A 12,039-nucleotide genomic window follows, 5' to 3' on the forward strand; every position below is an offset into this window, starting at 1 on the left:
TTAAAAAAGCATGAGGCCCTGGATTGTGTGGCTCAGTGGATTAAGTGCCAGCCTGCAAACCAAAGGGTCACCAGTCAATTTCTAATCACAGCACATGCCTGGGTTGTGGGCCAGGTCCACAGTGAAGGGTGTGCAAGAGGCAACCACACATTAATGTTTCTCTTCCTCTCTTCCTCCTTTCCCCTCTGTTTAAAAATTAATACATGAAATTGTTTTTAAAAACTTTTTTAAAAAAGCATGAAAGTAAAGGACATGTTCTAGAATCTGTGAATACTGCACTCCAAGCTAATACAAAGGAGAGAAAAATAAAAGGATGAAAAGTAGATTGTGTCCTGAATGTGAAAACTGTCATCTTATCTTGAAGAAGTTTGTGGTTAATTCATTTAATGTAGACATGTTTTATGCATGGTTACAATGGAATCTAGGAGGTTTAAGCTCAGTTCCCTTGAAATATGGATGCTTGCATGATTCTCATATCAAAGATGCTTCAAGTTTGGATGTCCCAGTCATACAAACCTAGAACGAAACTCTGAGTAAAACAATCGACAAATCTTGAAGAGGTTTTAATGCTGGGGTCATGTACCATGATATTTCACTTTGTAAAAAGCACTAAAGGTAATCATATTTGATCATTTAAAATGTTCTCTCCTGAAACCTCCAGGAAAACTTTTTCATATTATCAATACAAATTTCATATAATTGTAGAGTATCAGATGCAGTAAGAAATGAATTCAACAGTCTTCTAATCTAGCCATTTATTTGGGGCTTAAACTACTCTGTAATATCTTTTATTGTATAAGTGTCTAGCATTTGCCTAAACAAGAATGATATAGCTCCTTACTCTCTTGGGTGTTCTCTTTCATATATAGTTTTTTATTACAAGTGTTTTACTCATGGTAGTGTAAAACCAATTTTCATGTATCTTCAACTCACTTTTTCTAGTTTTATTCCTAGAACAATTTTTATTATCCTTCTAGACCACAACTCAATGGCGTCAGTTCCCATATCTGCCCCAAATCAGTTCTCACAAAACCATCCCCCTTTCCTTTAAAATTCCTTTATCCAACATAATTTCCATCTCCTCTGTCCAAATTCCAAACCCACAGAATCCTGAGCAAAATAAAATAATTACATTTTAAGGCACTGGGTTTGGAGTGGGTTTGTGAAGCGGCAATGGATAAATGAAACGCTGAGAGAACTGTGCTCCTATTTACTCCACCAAAGTAGATGCTACTGGGCCTTTTTCATATGACCAAAGAAAAATGGTCTCCTGACACTACTACCTCTCACTCCATGGAGGGAGAGGGGGAATAAAGGGCCAGAAAGCTTCTAAAGAAAAAGTATTTAGTATACATACCCCCAAATCAAAATAAACATCATATGTCAGTCAGGACTCTTAGTAATCCTTATGCATGACTGTGCATCATGACTATGCATGACTGTGCATAATGACCATGCACGATTAAAGCTAAAAGGACAAATACTGGAATAAAGGCCATTCTGGTATTCTGGTCCTGAGCCAGAACCACAGACCCAAACCCTATCACAGAACTACTACTCAACTACTCACTACTACTACTGAACACTAGATGGCGCAAATACCCTGCCAACACCTTCAGTGCAGACTGCTTCTGGAGCTGCTGCTTTGCTGAAAGTGGAAATTGGGATGTTGCTGCTTCCTCTGCCACAGATGACCAAGGCTAACACCAACAGTGATGAGTCATGTTGATAGTATTTCTCCTTGAGCTGATATGATGGGAAGAGCACTTTTTCAGTGATCGGTCTTGCCCAAACTCACAACCTGAACCTAATCATGAGAAACACCTCAGGAAAATTCTAAGAGATGAGCTTCCCATGAAATATGTGATCAGTACTTCCCCAAACTGTAAAGGTCATCGAAAACAAGTCTGAGAAATTGTCACAGCCAAGAGGAACCTATGGAGACACGACAACTAAATGTAATACACTATCTGGTTGGATCAGGAAAAGACCAGTAAAAAAAATACTAATACAAAATATCCTAAAAAAATCTGAATGAAGAATGGACTTTAGTTAATAATAAAGTATGAGTGTTGTTTTTGTAATTATAACAAATGTACCATAATAATGTAAGATAAATAGAACCAGCAGCATGGGTACATGGAACAGCTGTCAGAGGGGAGCAGGGAGAGAGGACTGGATGAGAGAAGGTGAACAGATTAGCCAAAGAACATGTATGCATAACCCATAGACACAGACAAGAGTGTGGTGATGGCCCGAAGGAAGGGGGGGTAAGGGCTGGGTGGAGGTGGGAAAAGGGGGGAGAAATAGGGACATCTTTAATAGTGTCAACAATAAAAATAAAGTTAGAAAAAATAATAAGGAAAAGTGAGGGAGTGTATGGGAATTTGTTGTACGATATTTTTCAGTTTTTCTGTAGATCTGAAACTGCTTCAAAATGTCTGGTTTTAAAAACAAAAGAAACTGCTGTTTTTGCTTTTTCATATTACTACCTCTTAATTTAAAGTCTACACTGGGCCTATCTAATTGAGTTCAAGTACATGCTATGCCCTAGCTACAATGAAGACAAAGAAAGTGGATTTCGGGTAACATTCAAGTTCTGTGGAGGGAGGCACACTCTAAAATCCCCCCACATTCACAGAAATCTATAAACACAGAAACGGCATTCAATGATCAGAAGCCAAATTTGAAAAATGTCTATTACATATAGCCTATGAAACCAAATTATCCCCACTACTGTCTTGAATACTTAAAAATTCCAGACTGACCAGTGCAATTCACAATCTACACAACACAATATTCTGAGGATGTGTGTAACACAGAGCTTTAAGTGAAGAGATATAATAATTTAGCATACGGAATCTTCTGTTCAACACTAAGACAGCCCTCATTTGATCGTGTTTACTCATATACTCTCAACTGTTAGGACAGTGTCTGCCACATTGGATTTGCAACACAAATTTGCTGAATGAGTATAGAAGTGGTCTAGGAAAAGTGTTGCATTATGTCAGGTCAAGTATCTCTATGTGTGTGTGTGTTTTAATGCAAACAGATTACTTAGTAAGAAGTGAACCAATAAACCACAAGAGCTGAATTTCATGGTGGTAAAAGGGAATGGAGTTTGTAACGAACAATTCTATGCATCTGAAGGATCTGGCTTCAGGTGGCTTCAGAAACCTTTATCTACATGGTAAGAGTCATTTTTTTTTTTTTAGTGCTTCTCTAGGGATTACAATAAATAGCTTTAAGTTTTTCTAACCTGCAGTTACTGCAACACCAATTCTGACTTGAAGAGTTTATTTCCTTTAGCATGTTAAAGATGAATTTACACTGTCTTCTGGGCTCTATGGCTTCCGATGAGAAAAGCCACCAACATTCAAATCATAGTAAACTCAATTGAGAGGACAGGCAGAGAGATACCTTATGAAGTTGTGCCATCACAATAGCTAGACCTCCTGTGACGTGACTGGAACCAGGAAATGACCCTCATTCCACTAGAGAAGACCTTCTAAGCTTCAGTGGAAGTTTGAAGATACCTGGTCAGAAACTTCATGTCTGCAAGTAGTATGAAAGGAGGGCTGATCATTCTCCCTCCTACTTAGTGCATTTTCCATTTCCCTGCACTCTTAATTGATTCAAGACAATGTCTGAGTATGTTTACTGGCAATATGTTCAAGTTAAATTTTTATTTTGCCCAGCTAGTTAAATATGAATTGTATAAAGGCCAGTCCTATCACAAACAATTCAGGGCTCATATCATGCCCTCAATCCTAGAAAATATCATCCCACCATTCTGTCATCTTCTAAATCTTGTAGCATAAAGAGAGCAACTGTGGGACAAGTATCAAGTGATCTGAGCTTGAACCTTAGCTGTGCCTAAAGTTCAAAACTTAAAGGGGTTCATAATGTCATCAACCTTATGTAAAAATAATTAAAACAGGCTACATTAATTGCTAAGTCCTTGGTGTTCAGAACTCCACTGGGTGTGGAAGGTACAAGGACAAAGGAATAGATTTGTCGTCATAGTGTTAACACTTCAATGACATCAGTAGGTGCACTCATACAAAATTATAGAAGTGCTCAAATACAGGTAGACACAAAGTGTTATAAGAGAATTAATAAATGATTCCTTGGTTTGGCCAAGCAAAGACAAGAAAACTTCACAGAGGAAATTATGCTTCAGCTGAAACTTGCAAGATGAACAGGAAGTTATACATAATCGCAGGAAGAGGCTTCCGAGAAGAGAGAGCCACATGCAGAAGGCACGGAGAGGTGAGAGAACATGACATGTGCACAGAACAGAAAACATTTTCATGTGACCAGAGCACCAGCAGTCTAGGGGATTCACAACTGGAAAAATAAGCATATATCAGAGAAAAAAACCCTTATTAAAGGGTTTGTCCTTAATCCCAAGACAATAGGGAGTGATTGAAAGATATTAAGCAGGTAACTTAATCAGAGTTGCTCATGGATCATGCAAAAGTCACAGATGGTTTGAAAAGAACCAACTGGAATCTGGTTCGTACAATATTCCAAACCAGAGAAAATAAGAGCCAGAATCTGCAATCAGTGTGGTAGGGATGGGGAAGGGAATACTGAATCAGTGTTCAGAAGGAAAAGTAATCAAGTCTGGAGGAGGCATTAAAGGATTTTCATCCTGGTTCCTGGGTTCTATAGTGGGTATTGTCATTTTCTGAAATGGGGTAGAGAAAAGGAGAAGGCTCTGGGTAGAGGGAGATAATGAGTATAATTTACAACTCACTACTGTTTAAATCTGTGTATAGTGTATAAGGCTGTGTTGTGGACACATGTAGTCTTTTGTGTCTAAATTTCTTATGGGTAGAGCTCAATGTGTTCTTACATTCTCTTTCTATAGTTATTTCCCTGCTTTTCTTCATTATTTTCTTCATTATTTATCCATTCATTCAATAACGATTTACTGGGCATCTACCTTGCTAGGAACTGAAATAAAAAGTTGAGTAGCATAATTTCTCCTCTCAAGCAATATAGCATCTTGACTATGAGATGGAGACATAAGTCAATGATTATTCTAAAATAAAGACTATGAAAGTGGTATTTCATGTCTCCAGTGCTAATAATATCTTGAAACTTCCTACTCCTCTGGAGGAATGGTCTTACTATTTGCTCTCATACTGTCACCCAATGCTGGGCGCTCCAGCTTGTCCTCTCTGAGAGGAGCTCAGACTTGGTCCGGTGTTCAGAGAGTGGGTGGAAAAGTGTTAAATTTTTCACTGGCACTTAAATTCATGACTTGTAGTCAGATGGCCCCGGATGCATAGCCCAACACCAGCACTTGCTGGCAGCCTCTCCTTAGAAAAGTGACTTAATTTCTCTATTCCTCCTGTTCCTTGGCTGTAAAGTGGGACTAATAAAAGTTTATATTATCTTTAGGTTGTTGTCAGACAAACAGCATGACACGCGTGAAACATTTGGATTACTGCCTGGCACTTTTTTGGTGCTCAATAAATGCTAGTCTTTACGTGAAAATGAAAAGGGTACAAAACAGCTTTCATAGAAGAAGTGATACCTGCCTTGAAGTTTTTTAAATGAATAGGATTCAGAAGAAAAATTAAAGAGCACTTTCTCATTGTTTTTGCTCTTTAACTCCCTCCTTCGTTCACCACCCTGACTTCACATCCTGCACCTGCTCAGGACTTTACTCAACTGTCCTCTTTGCAGTGAAGCCGTCTGTGGCACTCCCCGCACTGCCACATGCGTACTGCGCCCCTGCCTTGTTCTTCTTCATTATTCGGGTTCCATTCTCACAAACCATACATTCTACTTACATAACTTGTTCATAATCTGTTTTCCCTAGTAGAAGATGGGCTCTGTGAGGGCAGAGATTTTGGTTGGTTTTACTTACTGACATATTATCTTCAGCATATAGAACAGTGTCTAGAAGATATTCAAAGTCCATTGAAAAAATTATTCTTTTATTACAGATGAAAAGCAAGGTTCATGGCAAGTTAGGGCAATGGTAAGATAAGTGAATTTTGAAAGGTAGAGTTAACATTATATTGTAATACTTATAATGGCATTTGTTATCTATGTATTATATACCAGTTACCATGCTAAGTACTTTACATTTATTCCTTTATTTAAGTGTGTAGTCATCAGAAAGAATTTCAGTCTCTATTCTGAAGCTTAGTTATTGATACAATGATGAAAACTTCTTTTTTCCCCTCACAGGATTTAATATTATCAGTCACATCTGCATTTTACTAACATGTAACACATGAGCTTCACATTTCTGAATAGTAAAGACACAAGTCAACTAACAGAAAATAATGAAAGGGTTCATACATAACACACCCAGATTCTCTCTATGGTCAGATACGACCTTGAGTCTGTTTTCCCTTTGTCTGATCACAAATACGTGTATAGCCACATGGAGAATATTTAGCCTAGCCTGAAAAACAGGCTAGTGTTCTTCCCCCCAAAATGTGAATCCCATAGTCAGACTCATTTTTCACATATTTGAAAGTACACCTGTTGGATCTTCAACAACAATAACAAGAGAGGCGGAGAATGAGACCACAGGAGATCCCGTTTCCAAGGGTGTAATAGGGGACCATGTAACATACCGAGAATTCTTCCCAGAGCATGAATGCCCAGCAGAATGCTGGGCAGAAGAATGATGTGGGGAAACTGGACAAGTGTCAGTGAGTTTGTTCTTGTGAGTTTCTCAGCCTTGTCTCCTGAGCTACAAGCTCTGCTATCTCTCCTTTTCTTGGCCATTTACATCGTTACCCTAATGGGCAACGTCCTTATCATCCTGGTCACTACAGCTGACTCTGCACTACAAAGTCCTATGTACTTCTTCCTCAGGAACTTGTCCTTCCTGGAGATAGGTTTCAACTTGGTCATTGTGCCCAAGATGCTGGGGACCCTGATCATCCAAGACACAGCCATCTCCTTCCTTGGCTGTGCCACTCAGATGTATTTCTTCTTCTTCTTTGGGGCTGCTGAGTGCTGCCTCCTGGCCACAATGGCATATGACCGCTATGTGGCCATCTGTGACCCTTTGCGTTACCCAGTCATCATGGGCCGCAGGACCTGTGCCCAGCTGGCAGCTGCATCCTGGTTCTCAGGGTTTCCAGTGGCCACTGTGCAAACCACATGGATTTTCAGCTTCCCTTTCTGTGGCCCCAACAGGGTGAACCACTTCTTCTGTGACAGTCCCCCTGTCATGGCCCTGGTCTGTGCTGACACTTCACTGTTTGAACTGGAAGCTCTGACAGCCACTGTTCTCTTCATCCTCTTCCCTTTCTTGCTGATCCTGGGGTCCTATGTTCGCATCCTCTCCACTATCTTCAGGATGCCTTCAGCTGAGGGGAAACGCAAGGCCTTCTCCACCTGTTCCTCCCACCTCCTGGTTGTCTCCCTTTTCTACAGCACTGCCATCCTCACGTACTTTCGGCCCCGGTCCAGCACCTCTCCTGAGAACAAGAAGCTGCTGTCACTCTCCTACACGGTGGTGACTCCCATGTTGAACCCCATCATTTACAGCTTAAGGAAAAGTGAAGTGAGGGCAGCACTGAAACGGGTCATCCGCAGGACCCTGGGCCCACAGAAACTATGACTGACTTAGATGAAAACTGAAAGAGTGGAATTCGGGGACAAAGGAAAGAAAAACAAATTCCTCAGATGGATTTTGGGACTCCAGTTTCCAGTTGCTGCAGTATACTCAGTGGGATTTTTGACTTTCCACTGGGATCCACTTATGAAAACCACATGAATGATGAAACAAAGAACTGCATGCAGTAGGCCCAGCATTCTATGGCACTGTGCTACCAATGTCTCTGAAGATGCCACTGGTTTACACAGGTTAGGTTCCCATGTGAAGGTAGAGACCTTCTCTCTAATTTGCTGTTTTTTGTTTTAACCTTTTCCGGAGCTTCATGTATATCATTTAAGATTTTTTTGCTTTCCTCTCTTCTATTTGCCCCAAAACTCTACAAGCAACTTTTAAAGATCTTTCTGTGTCCAAGGTAAAGGAAGGATAATAAAATTTTGTTTCATTCTTTTTTTCACTGCAGAAAATTTTATTCAGTATTCGGTGTGTGTTAGACCCTGTTTAGGCACAGAAGACACATTGCTGAATAAAACAGACCAATTGCTCACCTCATGGAAATTATACTGAGAGAGGGAAAATTAAAAGGTACTTAAAACCTTCACCGGCAATAGTGGTATTCATGCTCTGCTACCATGTGTTCTGTGCCTTATCTGGAGAACCAGAATTCCATGCTACTGACAGTTGCCTCAATATCCAATTATCCACTCTGGACATGAGAGTTGCTTGATACAAAGTGCTAAAGGAAGTTGCAGTCAAGTACAAGTGGACAACTTACGGGAAACTGCTATAAATGACTCAGATTTCCTTGGTTTACTATATTTTTTTTGAAAATTTATTGTGATTGAATGAAGTCAACTGTTCATTTTAAGCTTGGGTATCACTCAGCCAATGCAGCAGCCACACTTTATGATTTTTGTCCTGCAAACATTGCCCAAATCTGGACTCTTCACAAAGAAACGGCTTGTAACAAGACACCACAGCTTTATGTAAACTATTCACAAGAATGTAGTGATAGTTAATAAAGTAAAATAGCATTTACTGCATAGGTATGTCCTCTGCACAAACCCTGTAAACAAATCTAACTCTGTGCCATGGAGACACCAGGACCAGTTCAGTCTCCCACACAAGGTGTCCTTCAGCTCAGGAGCATCAGGGCTCCTCCAGGGCAGCACATTCTGAACATCTCCATCAGAATTTGTAAATGAAAAGGCAGACCACAGGGTTTTATTTGCATGATGGCAATCACACAACTCAGCAGGTTGGCACCACTCATGAATTTATCATCTCTCATATTAGTCAAGCATTCATCACTGCCTCACATTCATTTTACTTGACCTCAGTATGGTAAGCAGAATAATGGGCCCACAGAGATGACCATGACCTGGGCTGCTGTACATGTGTTACCTTACATGGTAAAAGGGATTTTGTTGATGTGATTAAATTAAGTATCTTCACATAGGGAGATTACCCAGGATTTTTTTTTAATACGGTGACAGAAAATCAGAAAGCAGGTTGAGTATGACTTTGAAACATTTCTTCCCATGGCTTCCTCACCTCCATATACCAAGTCCACAGCTCCTGTCTGGTGGCCTTTTATACAGAGCTACTCTCCAAGTTCTGGCTGACTCCTCTCGGTCCTTTGGCCCTGGATTGGTAATAGCTTCTTACTCTTGCTACCTTAGGCTATCACTATTTCTTGCTGTTTTCCAGAACCCTGTTCTTATGTTTATAAAGGTGTGTCCTACTAGATATAGTACTCATGTCTACAATAAGAATGTGAGAAGTACATAAAGCTCATAAATTCTGTTTCATTGTAGCCATGCTCTTTACATTGTAGCCATGCTTGAACGGATATCGCAACTTGAATGGATACAGGGTGGGCAAAATAGATTTATCAATAATACAGGTTAGTAGTACAATAATTAACAAATAAATGAGAATTCAAAATTAAACTCTGTGTTTCTTGTACTCACAATGGTAAACTTACTTTTGCCAATCCCTGTATGGAGGTACGTGTGTATGCACATGGATGTGTGGCACCTAGCTCATGGTGAATAAGTAAGTAATATATGTTAATATGTTATTAGGTGATGATAAGAAGTATTAAAGGATACAGGAAAGGAATTAGAATCGATTCTCAATTAGATAGATATTAATACATAGCATGATATAATAAAGTACACATCGCAGATTCCAGGGATTGTAAAATGTGAATGCTTCTCAGGGGATTTCCTAATTCTTAGGTGATGAAAGACCTACCAGAAAAAAGACCCTGCTTCCTATTGCTCCATGAATTACTGTCTTTCTTCTCTTACTGAAGAAGTGCTGGTTAAAGGGTCGAAGGTTGGGTCCACAGAAAAGGCTCAAGGATGAGACTCATACCACATTCTATTCTTGCTGAGGAAACTACTCAGTGGGTCTCAGAAGTAGAGAGCCAGATGTGTGTCATCGTCAGTGGCAATTTCAGCGCCTGCATGGAAAATTCCTTGCAGCCACTTTCCTCAGAGCTCCCTTCATGTCCTTGTTCCTCAGGCTGTAGATGAGGGGATTCAGCATGGGGGTCACCATTGTGTAGAACACAGACAGCACTTTTTTTTGCTCTTTGGAGGAGTTTGGTGTCATGTAGGTGACAATTGCAGACCCAAAAAAAATAAAGACCACCATGAGGTGGGAGCCGCAGGTAGAGAATGCCTTGAGTCGTCCTGCAGCTGACTTCATCCTGACCACAGTCACTATGATGTGGCCGTAGGACACCAGGATTAGGGAAACAGGTATGAGGAGAATCACAACCCCCATGAGGAAAATGGCCATCTCTGCAGTCCAGGTGTCTGTGGATGCCAGGCTCAACAGTGCAGGTGCCTCACAGAAGAAATGGGCAATAGTATTGCTGCCTCTGTAGGGTAGCCTTAATGTGAAGGTGGTGTCCACCACAGACCCCAGAATGCCACTGGTCCATGAACCTGCAGCCAGCTGGAAACACACTCTCCAGGTCATGATGCTGGGGTAATGCAAAGGGTTACAGATGGCTGCATACCGATCATAAGACATCGCTGCCAAAAGGGCACACTGGGTAGCCCCCAAAATGAGGGAAAATAGAAGCTGAGCTGCACAGCGTGTGAATGAAATGACTTTCTTTCTAGATAGCAGGTGGACAAGGGCCTGAGGAACGGTGGTAGTGGAGAAGCAGAGGTCAGCCAGAGATAAGTTGCAGAGAAAGAAATACATAGGTGTGTGAAGCAGGGAGTCAACCTGTACAAGGGACATGAGGAGCAGATTTGCAACCACAGTGACAAGGTAAACACCCAGGAATAAGATGAATAGTAGCTGCTGGGTGTGTGGGTTGTCAGAGAGTCCCAGAAGGAAGAATTCTGTCACCTGTGTCTGATTTGTCTGTATCATGGTTTGTCTCCTTTTGCAGTGCAAAGTCACTACATGCTAATCATAGGTGTGCATGACCTAGGAAATTATATAATTCAGAGTTGGAGGGCTTAGGAAATGCCTCCACTCACTACCAACCGTTTCCAGAATCTTCTTTATAAGCTTTTTAGAAAATGATCATGCTGCTTTAGTTGGAACATTTTCAATTTTGTAAATCTTAAATCTTTATAAAATGGTGCATTCACGTCTAATGTCCTCTGGCAAGTGTAGGGTAGATCAAAGCATTATCTTCTTTATTTGTAGTATGGCATATCTAATAATAAAAAGACAGGTTGAATTCACATATAAGGTCATGCTATTTAATTTTACCTTATTATTAACTAAAACCTTGAGTCTTATGCTGCTCTTGCCACACCTCCCCCATCTCATGTAGGTGCAGATGTTTTTCATTCTTTGGACATCCAACCATTTCTTCTGTCTATTTCTTGGAAGGGTAGTCACAAAGGTATGAGAAATCAAATGGAACTGACTCTTGTCTTGGAGAAAATGACCTGTTTAGAAGGAGCTGGGAAACCAAGAGGTATCTCTGAATAATATGCCACAATCTCTTTGGAAATCCTATCCTCCCCTTCACTGGGGCTCCCATATAACAATCTTAACTGTCAGTGAACATCCAAAGTAATGGACTCCTATCACGACATAATTTTTATTTTAATCCACTAGCCTGGCTAGTTTTCTGTATTCAGCCTAAGCAGCATGATCTAATACCTCCAGCTCATCATGTCTCCCTGCCTGTGGTCTGGTGTGCTCTTCCCAGAAATACAAAGTTCTTTCAGAATTTTGCCTATGTATTTTTCATTTTTATGTGCTTTATTAAACATACCTCAGAGCTTTGTTTAATAAACTGTGATTAATTAAATAAAGTAAATAAAAATTAATTGGCCACATAGTTTAATGGAGTGGTTTTAAAAGCCTGCCTAGACAGACTGCAAGAGTTTGGGAGCAATGATAAGACATCATAGAGCCAATCCAAAAGGGGAGAAAAAATTTAAAGTCTAAATTTT

General features: G+C 40.3%; 2 protein-coding genes across 2 annotated transcripts; one reads left to right on the top strand and one right to left on the bottom strand.

The window, feature by feature from the left end:
• The first annotated feature begins 6,572 nt into the window (after nucleotides 1–6,572).
• On the top strand, nucleotides 6,573–7,637 carry LOC118976104 (olfactory receptor 10A4). Its single transcript, XM_037030367.1, has one exon. It carries the CDS (start codon nucleotides 6,629–6,631, stop codon nucleotides 7,601–7,603), a length of 975 nt encoding a protein of 324 aa, XP_036886262.1. The 5' UTR covers nucleotides 6,573–6,628; the 3' UTR covers nucleotides 7,604–7,637.
• A 2,423-nt stretch (nucleotides 7,638–10,060) lies between these two features.
• On the bottom strand, nucleotides 10,061–10,996 carry LOC118976106 (olfactory receptor 2D2-like). Its single transcript, XM_037030368.1, has one exon. It carries the CDS (start codon nucleotides 10,994–10,996, stop codon nucleotides 10,061–10,063), a length of 936 nt encoding a protein of 311 aa, XP_036886263.1.
• Nucleotides 10,997–12,039: the final 1,043 nt, after the last annotated feature.

The sequence above is a fragment of the Sturnira hondurensis genome, unplaced genomic scaffold, assembly GCF_014824575.4.
Source record: "Sturnira hondurensis isolate 20B ecotype Veracruz unplaced genomic scaffold, ASM1482457v3 Scaffold0020742, whole genome shotgun sequence".
Taxonomy (NCBI): Eukaryota; Metazoa; Chordata; class Mammalia; order Chiroptera; family Phyllostomidae; genus Sturnira; species Sturnira hondurensis.

Excerpts from the sequence above, each read along its gene's own strand:
- LOC118976106 (XM_037030368.1), bottom strand. The coding sequence starts at position 10,996 with ATGATACAGACAAATCAGACACAGGTGACAGAATTCTTCCTTCTGGGA.
- LOC118976104 (XM_037030367.1), top strand. The coding sequence starts at position 6,629 with ATGCCCAGCAGAATGCTGGGCAGAAGAATGATGTGGGGAAACTGGACA.